We start from the raw sequence: 16,173 nt of genomic DNA, 5'->3' as shown, positions 1-16,173 counted from the left end.
AAGTCTACTGTGCACAATGTAATAAAGAATACTAATAAAAATTCATAATACTATGAATGTCATAGTGCTGTAAAATTCATAGTGCTCTGAAGCATTCTACCTCTTTATCTGCCATGATAACTACACATATTAGAAATCCAGGTCTAAAAAAGATGGAGAAAATGTTTTCACCGTTCATGGAACATAAGACAAGGAAGAAAATGTGTTTGAATAACATAGTACTCCAAAATAAGTACTAAAAATGTATGAGCATGTTTGCCAATGCATTGGGGGTACAAAAATTGACATCACAATCCCCTGTTCAGAATCTCAACTTTATGCATTCTCCCTCTCACACACATATACTCTCATCTTTTCTACAACATGTAGAAGTTCTATACATCATTTTTTTAAATAAAAATTAGGAAAGAGGAAAGAACCCTGTAATTTTAGGATTTGGCAATTATTTACTGTATACCAAAAATGTAATTGTTCAGGCCCACTGATCCTTCAGAAGTATATAGGGCAAATACTGTTGATTTAAAACCTTACAATGCAAAATAATTTTAATTACTCTATAAGCATGAGCACACAAGCTTTCAATATATTCAGAATACAAGTGTCTTGTTTCCTAGATCCACTATTCAGTCTGCTTTGAGAGTGACAGTAAGTGTTAATGACAGTTACGCCTTCTAATAAGAGACATTCACACATCACTGTTATTTCTTATTATTACACAAGACAGACACTAGAATCTCATTGAAAGATTACCGCTGGAAGGAAAAATGACCTCCCCACTCCCCCCATCTTAGACATCAAGGAAAAGCACTAAATCAATGGATGCCAGATAGATGGCAAAAGGGATTCTCCTAAGTCCCTTAGCAGGGGAATCTATATAGTCCTAGGCTTCATAATTATCTAAAGCCAGAACCAGTGACAAGCTAAAATAAATTAAACCAGTTTCTAACTTCCTTGAATTTATAAAAGAAAAAACAATTCAAGAAAAGCTCATGTCTATTCAAATAGTCTGGAAAAAAAAAACCCTCACCATATCATGTAGGCATAAATGTTTAGAAATCACATGAGTTACAAAATGATCCTTTCTCATGTATTTCTGCACTGGACTTCACGTTTAAAACATTCTAACGAAGATGGTTCATGCTGGCTTTAAGGGGATTCAGATTTCCTTAGAACATATCCAAATAAAGAGTTTGTACAATATACTTCAGTCAGAACTGAAGAAGCTTCTTGGATGGGAAGCGAAACGTCTTCAAGGAAAAAGAAAGTCCAGTTGCCTTTTGAAAAAGCACCTTTCGGTTTATTTTGCTTATATTATAAATTCAATTTCAGTGTGCTAATCATATCAAAACAGCCTTACAAACACATCTTTTTTGTTTGTAAATCTATTCCTATATAGCAGGGGTCGGCAACCTTGGCTTTTTTATGACTTGTGGAATTCAATTCCCAGAATTCCTGAGCCAGCATGGCTCACTCAAGAATTCTGGGAATTGAAGTCCACGAGTCATAAAAGAGCCAAGGTTGCCTACCCCTGGCTATATACCAATCTTTACAAAGGGCAGCAAATAAAAAATAAACTTGGCATCCAATCTCTTTATTTTATAAAAAAAAATAGTATCACAAACCTGTATCGATATTTTTTTTGATTTGGTTGACTTTGTAATTGGGAGTGAGTTACCTATTAGGATACAATGGACCTTTCCATTTTTAACTCTGGGCCCAGATTTTTAGTTTTTCTCTTTTTCCCCCTTCCTTTTTCCCTTGGCCTGTTTTCTCCAGAAAAAAAACAGTTGCTGAGTTATTCTCATGTCATTAGTTCACCCTTAAAATTAATCAGTTTCATTTTAAAGTTTATTTTGGTCACTGACCAGTATAGAATAAAATACTCAATTAACTGTTAAAAAAAGAGGAAAGCCAAATTTAAAATACAAGCTAAATGGTTATAAAAAACTACTATTGTTGCTATTTATAGCAGCATAAACTTTGTCTCTAAAGGTAAGAAATAGAGCGTTATCTGTCTTATCTACCTTAACATCAGCAATATAAAACTCAGATTCCAAGGCTGACATTGTCAAAAAATAAAATTATTTATTTATACTAATTCACTGATATTCAAGGCTAGCCTCAAACAATGTTATCATTAAATATTCTTTTCTTATTGAAAATAAAAGTTAAAATTTCAGATTCAGTGTATCAAAATAGTTTTTGACTGATTACATTTTGGGGGATGTGATGTTAATTACAGTAAGCCTCCTTTTTAAAATTCTAAACATGAAATTATTTTAAAATAAAATTATAATTTATCTCCAGTTAGGATCCTAATCGCTGAATAATATTGTTAAAAAATTGCACAGGTAAGAAAAAAAAGGAAAACACATGTTTTTGGCTTAAGTATGGATTTCAATAACAGGTTTTGCCCCAATAATTGGACTTTATGCTTTAGCAGTTAAAAAATACCTGAGAAGGCAGTTTTGCCTCATAAATTTAACGCACATCAATGGATTGCAAGAATATTAAGAAAAAAAATTATTAAAGGCCATGCAAGATTGAATTCAGCCCAACCCTACTTAGGCCTTTTATAATTAGCAAAACTGTTTTCAGTATATATCAGGAATATTTCCATTCATGCATGTACATTGCTATATTTTTTTCAGTTTTTCAACAGTCTTCAGCCTTAAAAACCAACTCTCTACTTTTATCAAATATTCTACCAAAGATATTCTCAAAAAGAAGCAGAAAGGGAGAATCAAAGGATTATTACATTGTATTGTAATTAAGATCTTTTTCTCCACAGAGATTTTGTATGGCGATGTGGGGGGCATAGCAGAGCATTGGGGTCTGCATACACAGTGCATGCTACTGTGTTGTCTTTGTTTTTTGTTGCTTGGATGAAGATCCAAGACAAAGTTGGGCTTTTGGAGTGGATTGGAGGGTGGGGGCAGTGCCAACTTTTTCTTAGAACTTTTGATGTGCCAGGAAAAAATCCACTATTTTATAATTGTTGTAGTATAAATCCCTAAAGAGAGCATAATAGCAATAGCTCTATCTACTGTTGGCATTCACGTGGTATTCATAGCCTAAATACTCTGGACTTCTATATATGAAAGCCTTTTAAACTTCCATTTTGGAAAAATTCACCCAATCTCTCTCTTATTTTACGACTTTTCCAAATCCATGTTAAAGGAAAAGGTAAAGGTTTCCCTTGTCCAGCCATGTCCGACTCTTTCTTAGGAGATGGAGCCAGCATTGTCTGAAGAGGTTTCTGTGATCATGTGGCCAACATGACTATATGGACTGGAGAGGAATGCTGTTACCTTCCCACTAAAGTGCTACCTATTTATCTAGTTGCATTTGCATGCTTTCAAACTCTAGATGGGCAGGAATTGAGGCAAGTAACAGGAGCTCACCCCATCATGCGACGCTTGGTCTTAAATCCAGGTTGTGAGCTTTCCATCTGACAAGCTCAATGTCTTTAACCGCTGAGTCATCAAGGAATGAATAAAATTATTATAACTTGATTCGGGAGAACAATCCTACCTGAGTGTAAAACCTGTTAGGAATTACATGATAAATTATTATAAAATTTCTGTTCCTGGCAAATCAGATTTCAGAATAGTCTTATTCTTAGATCAATTGACCCGGTCACCCAGGATTGTGTATTCTGATTGGCAACAGTTATCCATTATTTCAGACAGGGATCTTTCCCATTGGAAGTTGTGTGTATCTTGAATCAATGTTGACATCTGGCAACTGCCTAGACAACTCCCTGCAGTTTTCTTGGGAAGATTTCAGAAGTGTACATGTTTGCCATTGCCTCCTTTCTAGGGCTTAGAGAAAGGGATGGCCTAAAGTCAGACAGCTGGCTTTGTGTCTAAGGCAGGACTAGAACTCACAGTCTCCTAGTTTCTAATTTGTACCTTAACCACTATACCACACTGGCTTTCATTAGAATATGTCTCAGATTAATACAAAGAGACTTCACACTGACCCTCATTCCTTCCTTGGTGAATGGAAGCATTTTTTACAAAGAAGCAATGCATGATTATTTATTAATTATTGATTAAATCTATATGCCACCCATCTCACTATCGAAGCAACTCTGGGTGGCTATCTTTCTGTTTTATTAGCTTTTGCTTAAATTTAAGAAAATGTGTAAACCTGGTTTTACTAAAATTTAAAGCTCTACCAAAGCTCATACAACTGAGAATTTTATGTCTGCTTGAGAGTTTAATTGAATAAAAAAATAACCCGATGATAAGTATAATAAATGAAACAGTTTGGTGTATAATTTATAGATGTGCAACCTTCTGCTCATTGCTTTTAAAAGAATAAAATATAGTAAATATTCATAATAGTGGAGCTTCATTTGGTTTTTTTTTTTTTTGCATATTATTCTCTATAGGCATACACCAATATAATTCTTTTTTTCCAAATTGCTTAATGCAGAATATTTCAGAACATAAGTAATAACTGCACTTACCTCAGTCACTTACCATATTCCTTCATTTGCCCACAACTCTGCCTGCAAGCCAGCTGCTAACCAAGTTAATATGTGGTAAGCCTTCTACATCTGTTTTAACTTGCCTTGATAATTACTCTCTTTTTAAACTGAATTAATATTCAACACAAGAGTTACTGCATCTAATAATCATTCTGAAGCCTTGAAGGCTACAGTATGATTTAACTTTACCCAGATAAACTGACCTCTAACCTAATGGTGTTTTATAGAGCTTTACACTGCTCAGCTATGTGACTCATGGCTGATAACTTTGCCTTGTAGACTTTACCACAAAGCTGAGAGAATAGCTTACTTGTGGATTCATTCCATGGTGCAGTTCTAATTTTTAAAGCCTGCTAGAAAAAAAGAGCAAGGAAAACTCGCCTTCTTACCACTGCATTGTCAATACTGATCTCTTGGAAAAGACACAGGATGGAAAAGTAACAGTTCAACTCACACATTCCTTGAACAAAGGCCACAGCTGAGCCCCAAATTTCTGTTGCAAAGCAAGACTGTTGTTAAGTGAGTTTTGCCCCCATTTTACGAACTTTCTTGCCACAGTTAAGTGAATCCCTGCAGTTGTTAACTGTGTTACTAAACACAGTTGCTAAATGAATCTGACTTCCCCATTGACTTTGCTTGTCAGAAGGTCACAAAAAGTGATCATGTGACCCTAGGACCTTGCAACCGTCATAAATACATGCCAGTTGGCAAGCATCGGAATTTGGATCACATGACCATGGGGACCCTACAATGGTCGTAAGTGTGAAAAATGGTCATAAGTCACTTTTTTTTAGTGCCGTTGTAATTTTGAATAGTCACTATATGAATGGTTGTAAGTCAATGACTACGTGTATTGGGGAACTTTTGGAGGGTCCAAAGGTGTAGTATAATGAATTCAGACACCTAGATCAGTGTTTCCCAAACTTGACAATTTTAAGGCATGAGGACTTCAACTCCCAGAATTCCACAGCCAGCAATGCTGGCTGTGGAATTCTGGGAGTTGAAGTCCACATGCCTTAAAATTGTCAAGTTTGGGAAACACTGACCTAGATAATGTTAAAATGATATGATTAGATTTTAAGATGTCATCAAAGTACCATATTGCCTGTTTTTTGTTGAAACAAATGAACCTCGCTTCCTGTCCACAAATCCATCCTGCTCATGCCCACCCATTCTAGTAGGTATCTTAAAAATAAAATATTGGCTTGTTTCTGCAACATTGACTCAGTACAAGCTTCCTTTTCCACGCAGGAGTTACAGAATATAATCTTGGGAGTTTTGAACATTTCATATGGAAAAAAAAATGGCACTTTTTAAAAACACTATGTAGAAACCAAATCCACTTATCAGGATACTAGTCTTTTCCTTCACCTTTTAAGCAACATTATTCAGACCCTAAGAATTTATAATACACAAGCACACATGGCATTGTTTAAGAGAAAAATGTACATCTGTGAGCAGAAGGGATATACTTGAATTTAAAATGTATGGGAAAGCATCTATCTATGTTTTCGCACAATGAAAAAAAGAATTATAATTTTACATGTAGACAACTGCCAACTGATTAAAGACTTGAAAGGTTACTAATAAAGTATCCCCTCTAACGTGCTTATTAATTTCCATTTGATAAGCTCAGCTCATCCAAAATTGAGAGACATAATTGTAGAATTAGGATAAAAACAAAAGGCAAATGTTATTAAGAACAAACCCATCATCTGATCTTTATGGTGAAACTTGTACCCTTTAATTCTAAATTTACATTCCACTAGCTTCAATTTCACTTCTACTAAAAAAAAATAATCAGATGTGGAATATATAAAAGAACAAATACACAACAAAACCCAAGCTATATCAATAAAACGTCATGGTTAAATACACCTCAACATGCTTCTCCAACAGGTCAAAAGTGTGCTTTCTGAAGAAGTGGGACCTATTCTCTATATTATATTTTGGAGATATGCATTTGGAGATATGTTAGTGAGCTATGTACTTGAATTTTTAATCTCCTTTCGTCCGGTGAACTGGAATCTTGGCATGGTCATACAACTTCACCAACATGAAAAGTCCAGAGCATTGCTCCTTCTCTTAATTTGTCTTTCTAAATATAAACTGATCAGAAATATTTTTCTTTAAAACAAACAAACAACAAAGAAAGGCTCGCTAACTTGTAACAAATTCTGGTCTACTTCTTAGCAAATCAAACACTTCTATCCACTTCTAATAGTAGACCATGCTGCAGGACTCAAAAAACAGCAACAAGAAGGCTCTTCGGCAAACCATAACACTGGGGCAAACAGACTTCAGCAATAATTCTTATAAATAAATAAAGTTTTCAAACTTGACTCCTGATAGTAATTTTTTTGGCAATCGTGGTGAAGTGGTTTACCATTTCCTCCTTCAGGATGTTTTTCCAATTTGTCTAGTTTTCATGTCAAAGTGACAATCCTGAATTTTTCTGGTGATCCCCGTTCTAAGAATGTATGCTCATATGTCTTTATTTATTTATTGGACCTATATGCTATCCCGATTACAGATGGCTCTAAGTGGGCCAATAAAGTAGTTAAAAACAAAATGTATAGCAAAATACCCTCAGCATTGCTAATAACGCTGTCCCATGCAACACTCTGCTTTACTCAAGAGAGTATCTCTGACCCTGAATGCAGGTTTGAGAAGCTAAGGTTAAATTGCTTTTTGAAAACTCAAAAGTCCATGTAGAATCTGAACTTCCACTCTAGAGAACAGGAACTATTCTGCAGATGATAGTCCCTCAGGAAGAGCTCCTTCTCTTCAAAAACGTAACAGTGGGAAGAAATCATGCATATATTCAAATCCTAAGCTATGTAGGACAGTAACGTTAACAGCCAACATTTTGAATTGTGTCTGGAAAAAATTAATATTAATCCATAAGCAAATCAACTAGCACCCATAACTGTCTAAGACACAGTTGTCTGGGTTGATTGAAGTTTCTGCCTAGTTTTCATGGCAGCCCAATGAAAACTAGTTCGCCTGTGGGATGACAGGCATGTGGGACAGTGATCAGGCTCCTGCTCCATTGGTTGCAACAAGATGGAGAGTTCAAAGGTTCTCCTGAGCAGAAGCTGTCAGTCCAGGAGGACTCACCGATTATGAACTGACTCTGCCTGGGAAGCAGTAACTCTTTTAGAATTAAAAATATATTAAAATCTCCCTACGCTCATATTTTTTTTTTAGATCAATCAAGATCAGCTCCTCCACTAATTCCTTCTTGGTAGTGTTCCTGTTTTATACATAGCTTTCATGTAAACAGGAATAGGCGTCATTGAGTGAGAAACTTCAGAAATCTCCATTCTCGAGGGGCAGACATTTGAACAACATATTATTGCTCTTTTTTTAAAAAAAAGATATTGAATGCATCTAGTCCCTGTCAATTCAAACATAACTCTAAACTGTAGCTAATAAAGTCATCTTGTTTTCAGTAAAACACATAGATTGCATTCAGATGATGCCTCCTTAGATAATAGTACTTCAAATGTGATTGTGCCAGAAGTTCATTTTCTGAGTTGAGGCTTGCAAACATAGCTTATTTATAATATCCGTGTCATCCCAAATATCGCACAATGGCTTATTCTTGCCAAAATAAGCTAGAAGGAGAACCAATATTTTATTTTAAGCTTTTTCTGGATTATTCTGGTTGGAAGAAACTCTGCACTCTATTTGGGTGACAAGGTAACTTAAAAGTAAGCCAAGGGAACTTGTAGCTAAAACATAGTTGACCAAATTGAACCATCTTAGAGCTCAGGCTACAGACTAAGCTGCAGATAATCTAAAACAGAAGTCTCCAATCTCTACCATGTACATGCATTACAGCAAAGCATGCAAGCTTAGAGAGATGCTTATTTCTGAAACATTAAACCATGGTTTTACATTTCCTCCAGACACAGTGATTATTTAAACACAGGATGTTATTGTTTTGCAATCACTGTGTTCTGTTTAAATATAATATGCAATTATAGATAATAATTTGATTATTCTACCTTCCCTTGAGCATTCAGTTTTGTATGTGTGTACCTGAAGATAATTTCAAAAATGCCAATTCACAATTTGGCTAAAGTTGGTGCTTTTCATTTTAGTATACAGTATTGTAGGATTTTAACAATGTAGGCTTATGCATACCTATTCAGAAGACCAGTGAGACTTATTTTCAGGTAACTATATACACAAATGCATCTTAAATCTTTCTTGCATACTTGCATCCTTAAATAAGGATGATCAGTTTCCAGCCACCACATTTATGCTTAAGCATAAGTAACCAGGATATTCAAATGGAATACAATTATGGCATAATCCATATCTCAGACAAGAGCCAATAAATGTTGTTCGTTACTTTCCCTGCTATAGAAGTAAGATATTCTGAAAAATCTTATAGCAAAAGTGAATAATCTTCACAAATGGATTTACCATAAGGACAGTGTTTTGTTAATTCCTCTATTTTAAATAACATTAAGTGGGAGGGCTAGGAATTGTACTAATTTCAGAATGAAACATTGAAATCCTAAAAGTGTTTGCAAATCTTATAGCTCTTGCTATGCAGTAAAGATGTACAAGAGAAATGTTTTGGCAAATTTTTCAAACTGCAGGTAGTCCTTGACTTACAACAGTTCATTTAGTGACCATTCAAAATGACAATAGCAGTGGAAAAAAGTGAGTTATGACCATTTTTCACACTTACGATTGTTAGAGCATCTCCGTGGACAGGTGATCAAAATCCAGACACTTGGCAACTGACTCATATTTGTGACAATTGCAGTGTCCTGGGGTCATGGGATCACCTTTTGTGATCTTCTGACAAGAAAAGTCAATGGAAATCAGATTCACTGAATAACCATGAATGAAGGTGTGTCCCAGAATAATGTTGCAGGATCCAATCTGAGTCGGTCATCCGGGACCAGCGTTTTTGTCTTCCAAGCTTCCAGACTCGTGCTGAAGCCCATCTGCTAGAGAGAAGTTCCCTAAAAATGGGCTCCAGCACAAGCCCGAAGAGAAAACCTCTGGTCCTGATGACCGACCCAGATTGGATCCTGCAACTTAATAAATCATGTTACTAACTTAACAACTCCAGTGATTCAGTTAACCACTATGGCAAGAAAGGTCGTAAAATGGTGCAAAAATCACTCAACAATTGTCTCACTTAGCAACAGAAATGTTGGACTTAATTATGGTTGTAAGTCGAGGACTACCTGTACTCAGGAAAAATCACATTTCGGTAACATTATTTCCCCTCAATTCCAGTAACATCCAACATACCTAATAAATTATAAGGGAGACAATGAACAAAAGTGCCTCGTTTTGGTTTTTGAATCCTGGAGCTATCTACCTGTTTGCAAACAGGGCTCCTACCTGAAGGATATAACCCCGAACATAGTCGCGAAGAGTCCAGCCCAAGCCATGAAGGATGTGCAGCACTTCTTCCTGTTTCAAGACGCTGAACAGTCGATCAAGCAGAATCTTCAGTCTCACGGGCACAGCCTGAGTACCGTATAGCATCAAGCTGCTGATGTCGAACACAACATTGGATTGTACAATCTCCACTTGAGTTGGATGGTACAGATGCTGAGTGCTAAGCTTGTCCAAAGCTGAAAGAAGGAACAAGGACAGAGAATGGTGAAATGAGAACAGTACATTAAATTCAATCTGTTATTGTACTGTTCAAACTACAATTGTAGGTTACATTAAAAGAGCATACTACATTAAAATAACTGAAGATAAGATGCACAAATTACACATTTAAGGGCACTGATAGAAATACCTGACTAATACTGATTCTGTTGATCTCTCAGAATAGCTAATAGCTCTTCTATCCATGTTAAGGAAAAAATTATTTAGAGAAACAGATACATACCAAATTATATACCACACATATACAAGTATGTAACAGAATCACAGAGTTGTGTTATGTGTGGTAGATAATTGGGTATATAAATTTAGTATCTGTTTCTCTAAATAGTTTTATCCTTAACATGGGCAGAAGAGGGAAAATATTTATTTGTACAATGTACACTGTAAAGAGACAGCCATGTGAAATGAAATAATGTCGGCTTTTAACTTCCACTTAACATTTTGCTGTTTGGAAGTACATTTTTTTTTAATACGTAAAGACTTCACTCAATAATCTCTCTGGCCTCCTTCCCCCTTTTTCATTCAAATAGCTTCAAAATCAGCCTGTTTCTTGTTTTTTTATTCTGAAAGACTAAAGAATTATTGATGAGGCATAACGTTTAACAAAATGGACTTCTTTACTTGCACCTTTTAAAAAAAAATACAATTTTGTCAGCTTGAAACATTTTCTTGCAGGGAGTCCTCTTCCTCCTTATGCGCTTTGGTATCTTCTTTGTTGGGTGGTCACTGGAGAGCTCAAGTTCTCTTGATAAATTGCTTTCTTCTATCCCAGCATAAATGCCCTTATCATTTCCCTACTGGCTACGTTCAGCACACTAACCCGCTGGGACACTTTGTCAAAGAATTCTGGTTTCCTCATATTTCATTTCCTGCTCCTGATTTGTCTGATCTTTCCTATGTTAGCTGTTTAGTCAACCTTGAATAAATAGGTTTTTAAAAATTAATTTAAAGTTCACAAAAGATAAAGGATTGGCAAGCTTGGGGACTGAAGTCCTCTGTCTCTTCACAGAGTATAGTGTTCACTCTGCAGAAATACGAATAAATACCATTAATTGTTTGATTTACTTCAATTTAAAACTCCTCCGCCCCTAACAGTCAAGGAAAGTACTGTGCTTTCAGTGTAATTGTGGAATTGCTACAACATAAAACTATATATCCTTGCAGTAACTCACTATATTTAAGCAGCCTGATTACCTAATTTAAAAAAATGTAGGAAAGTATGCAGATAAAACCAAACAATTTTCCCATTATTGTTGGAAAAAGCCCTGTTCCTTTTTCAGTTTGTTTTAACTTGATAACATCAACCATGGTATCCTTCTAGAGCAGCTTCAGGGGTTGGGAGTGGGGGACTTTGTGATATCCTGGTTCACTTCCACTGATTAATTGTTCTGTCGGGATATTTCTCCTTAATTCTAGGTTGCTTCTCTCTTTGCTTAGTTTCCATCCGTTGCATCTTGCCTTCAGGTGCTTTGGAGAATAGCTTGATTCCCTCTTCTATGTGGCAACCCCTGAGATACTGGAACACTGCTATCATATCACCGCTCGTGCTTCTCTTCATTAAACTAGACATACCGTTGTTTTTATGATTTAGTCTCAGTTCCCTGATCATCTTTGTTGCTCTTTTCTACACTCTTTCTAGAGTTTCAACGTCTTTTTTACATCATGGTGACCAAAACTGGATGCACTATTCCAAGTGCGCTCTTACCAAGGCACTATAAAGTGGTATTAGCACTTCACGTGATCTTGATTGTATCCCTCTGTTAATGCAGCTTAGAACTGCGTTGGCTTTTTTGGTAGCTGCACAACACACTGCTGGCTCATATTTAAGTGGTTGTCCACTAGGACTCCATGATCCCTCTCATAGTTACTACTATTGAGCCAGGTACATCTCTACTATAACTGTGCATTTGTTTTTTCTTGCCTAAATGTAGAATTTCATAGATAGCGCCCAATGTTCAAGTCTATCAGGATCGTTCTGTATTTTAAGCTATCTTCCTGAGTGTTGGCTATTCCTACCAGCATGGTATCGTCTGCATATTTGGTGAGTTCCCCATATATCCCCTCATCCAAATCATTGATAAAGATGTTGAAGAGTACTGGGCCTAAAACAGAGCCTTGCAGTACCCCACTGCATGCTTCCCTCTATGTAGATACAGTTTCACTGAGGACTACACATTGAATGCAGTTGGTCAGCCAGTTACAAAACCATCTGATAGTAGTGCTGTCTAACCCACATTTTTCTATTTTATCAAGTAGTAAATTATATCCACAGCATTCCTCTGGTCCATTACTTTTGTTACTTTGTCAACGAATCCAATAAGATTTGTCTGGCGTGATCTGTTTTTGACAAACCCATGTTGGCTTTTGGTTATGACTTTGTTTGCCTCTAGGCATTCGCTCATTCGTGGCTTGATTATCTTTTCCAGAATCTTCTCAGGTATTGAGGTCAGTCTGATAGGTCTGTGGTTTCCTGGATCCATTTTTTTTCCTGTTTTGAAGATGGGAACTACATCAGCTCTTTTCCAGTCCTCTGGTAGTTCCCCAGTGCTCCAGGATCTTTGAAAGATATAGTTCAGTGGTTCTGAGATCAGATCTGGCAGTTCCTTCAGAACCTTGGGGTATAATTTATCTGGTCCTGATGATTTGATCTCATCTAGGGTGGACAGGTGCTCAGTTACCATTTTCTTGCCTATCTTTACTTGTATTCCTAATCTGTTTTTTATGGTACTGTTTTTGATAGGTTGGACTGTTTTTTCCTTTTGTGTAACGACGGATGCAAAAAAATTAGTTAAGCAGTTCTGCTTTCTCACTGTTGCTTGTCACCTTATTGCCACTTTCTCCCATTAATGGACTAATCATTTACATGTTGAAAGAAGCTTTTTTTGTTATTTTTGTCACAAGCCTTAGTTCATTTTGAGTCTTAGCTTTCCTCACTTTAACTTTGCAGGTTTGGGCTATTTGCTGATATTCTGCCTTAGTTATGTGCCCCTCTTTCCATTTTTTATACTTGTCCTTTTTGTCTTTCAATTTATCGGAGACTTCTTTATGCAGTCATGCTGGTTTCTTTTAAGAACTGTTATTTTTCTTCTTCCTTGGTATTGTGCTAGAATGGGCTTTTATAATCTCACTTTTCAAAGTTTCCCAAGCTTCTTGGTTTGTTTTCCCCTTGAGTATTCTCATCCATGGAATCCTTCCCAAGCTCTCTCTAAGTTTATTGAAACTAGCTCTCTTAAAGTCCAAGACTCTAATTTGACTTTGTTCTATTGCTTGTGTTTGCACAATGTTGCATGATCACTCATCCCCAAGGTTCCTGTGGCTTCAACACCTTCTATCATTTCATCTCTGTTAGTGAGAATTAAGTCCAATATGACTGATCCCCAGTTCCGTTCTTTACTTTTGGGGAGACAAAGTTGTTTGCTACGTTTGTCAAGAATCTGTTTGATCTTTAACTTGGGAGTTTGTCTTCCAGTTGATGTCAGGGTAGTTAAAGTCCCCTGTTACTATTATGATGTGTGCTTCCTACATACCTTAGTTAACTGACTAGCAAAAACTTCATCAATTTCCTCTGTTTGGTTGGGTGGTCTATGGCACCTATGGCAATGTCATTTCCCCCCTTTTATATTATTATTATTATTATTATTATTAATAATAATAATAATAATAAAGTTGGAAGGGACCTTGGAGGTCATCTAGTTCAACCTCCTGCTCAGGCAGGTAACCCTATACCATTTCGGACAAATGGCTGTCCAGTTTCTTTTTAAAAACTTCCAGTGTTGGTGAATTCATCACTTCTGGAGGCAGGTTGTTCCACTGGTTAATTGTTCTAACTGTCAGGAAGTTTCTCCTTAGTTCTAGGTTGCTTCTCTCTTTGCTTAGTTTCCACCAGTTGCTCCTTGTCCTGCCTTCAGGCGCTTTGGAAAATAGCTTGACTCCCTCTTCTTTGTGGCAGCCCCTGAGATATTGGAACACTGCTATCATGTCCCCCCTCGTCCTTCTCTTCATTAAACTAGACATACCCAATTCCAGCAACCATTCCTTATATGTTTTAGCCTCCAGTACCCTAATCATCTTTGTTGCTCTTCTCTGTACTCTTTCTAGAGTCTCAACATCTTTTTTACATCGTAGTGACCAAAACTGGATGCAGTATTCCAAGTGTGGCCTTACCAAGGCATTGTAAAGTGGTATTAATACTTCACGTGATCTTGATTCTATCCCCGTTAATGCAGCCTAGCACTGTGTTGGCTTTTTTGGCAGCTGCAGCACACTGCTGGCTCATATTTAAATGATTGACCCAAATGCATTCAAGGGAGTTTTTATCATTGTTGTGCTCTATTTCTATAGAGATGTAGTTACTTCTTACATATTATGACATGTCAAATTTGTATTCTGAAGTACAAATTGCCAACTTTTTTACAACACTATTATATAGGCAATATAGATAAAGCAACATATATCCTTTAATGAAAGAAGGTAGGGGGGAATAGTAAAACACTTTGGATAGTCTGTCAATTGAAACCACTTAAACTCTCAAATGAGCAGAACAAAGAGTTTGCTCAAGCTCATAATTATACGTAATTTCTCCCAAATAATATTCATTAATTCACAGTAAGGGTTTGGGATAAGAAAGACCACCGCACAGCCTATAGGAGTATATGAAAGCCTTATCGGATAGTCTTAATTTTTCAGTTTGACAATTCAGATGTATTAAGCTGGTTCATGCAATACATTTCAGTATTTTTTTTCCTATTGGGGAGATGCCAGAAGTGGTGTCATATTTTCCTTTGGAAATGTTTCTGAGGTTCTTTAAATCCTTTGCCTTCATAGTCCCAAGAGAGCCTATGTTTCACACAGGACATGAAACCTTTGTCTTGAGTTCATGAATCATATATAAGACCATTTTTTCAAAGGTGAAGAGATTTGCTTGTTTCAAGTGACCTCTGGATTTTCCTGAATGGTACCACTTTTTTATTTTTTCTTTTCTAATGGATTTCTTAAAATGCTTATAGATTGACCGTGCAGGACTGAAATAGATACAGTCTTACTATTTTTATGTTTTATTTTGAGAGCAGAATTTGTACTATTTAGTATAATTATTTTAAGAGGAAAGAAGCTGGTAGCTACCAAGTAAATAGTAATTTAATCAAGAAGGGATAAATTGAAAAATGGTAATTCAGCCAATTCTGAATTGATCTTTATTCCTCTTCAAGACTTTTGCCTTGAGGATAATCCCTCCTAGACAGACACCCAGGTTTTGGAGGTAGACAAGGATTTGCATATCTGCAGAACTGATAATAGTAATAAATAATTTATTACATTTATATTTCATCCAATTCCCACTGATTTATTAATTAAGACTAATGAGTCAAGTACAGAACGGACAAATCCTACCCTTCTCAACCTCCCCTCCAAAATAATACTTTTTATAGGCTTTATTTAATCCTCCAGGGAAAGATTGAAGGCAAACGAGGTCCAGGCAGAAGAACATCATGGCTTCAAAATCTAAGGGACTGGTTTCGACAAAACTCAGCAGTACTTTTTCGTGCGGTTGCTGATAAAAACAGGATCACCAACATGATTGCCAACATCCGATAACGGATATGGCACAAGAAGAAGAAGAAGAATAGGTTTTATAACCCTAGATTTTCCTACTTGTTCACAAGAGGGAAAAAAAACCCCAAAGGTAACAGAAAATAGATATACTTTTGCGGATGGAATGTTTTATTTATACCCACGTACTGTACATATATACTTATTCTAAAAGGTTCCCAGCATGGTGGTGCTAAAATGCAAATTTACAGGGGATTTCCTTCTACAGTTTCTTTCAGATAATGTTAATCTAATCAGAAAATATGTGTGGTGTCCTGCTTATTTTGTGGGAGGAGAGTCCATAATGAGTGCACATTTCCCCCAAAGATTGACCATCTGTTTGTGTCATCTTGCCCGGACACTTGACCATTGCTCATCAAATTATTACTCGTTGAAAAAAAATGTAAGTGGAATCCTTACATCACTAAATAGTT

At 36.3% G+C, this 16,173-nt stretch overlaps 1 protein-coding gene across 9 annotated transcripts in view; it reads right to left on the bottom strand.

Annotated features, from left to right (window-relative positions):
* Positions 1-16,173, bottom strand: part of BNC2 (basonuclin 2) — a 433,897-nt gene that overhangs the window by 105,534 nt on the left and 312,190 nt on the right. For all 9 annotated transcript variants that reach the window (XR_005553697.1, XM_039319400.1, XM_039319402.1 and 6 more), the window contains one exon: positions 9,875-10,110. Coding sequence is in view for 8 of the 9 variants with exons in the window: in XM_039319400.1 (XP_039175334.1) it covers positions 9,875-10,110 (236 nt within the window). In the remaining variant the exon portion in view is untranslated. The remainder of the gene's footprint in view (positions 1-9,874; positions 10,111-16,173) is intronic.

Source organism: Crotalus tigris, unplaced genomic scaffold (assembly GCF_016545835.1).
Source record: "Crotalus tigris isolate CLP2741 ecotype Arizona unplaced genomic scaffold, ASM1654583v1 scf7180000023589.2044511, whole genome shotgun sequence".
Taxonomy (NCBI): domain Eukaryota; kingdom Metazoa; phylum Chordata; class Lepidosauria; order Squamata; family Viperidae; genus Crotalus; species Crotalus tigris.
The sequence above is the reverse complement of the archived record's forward strand: the minus strand, read 5'-3'. Positions and strand labels throughout refer to the sequence as shown.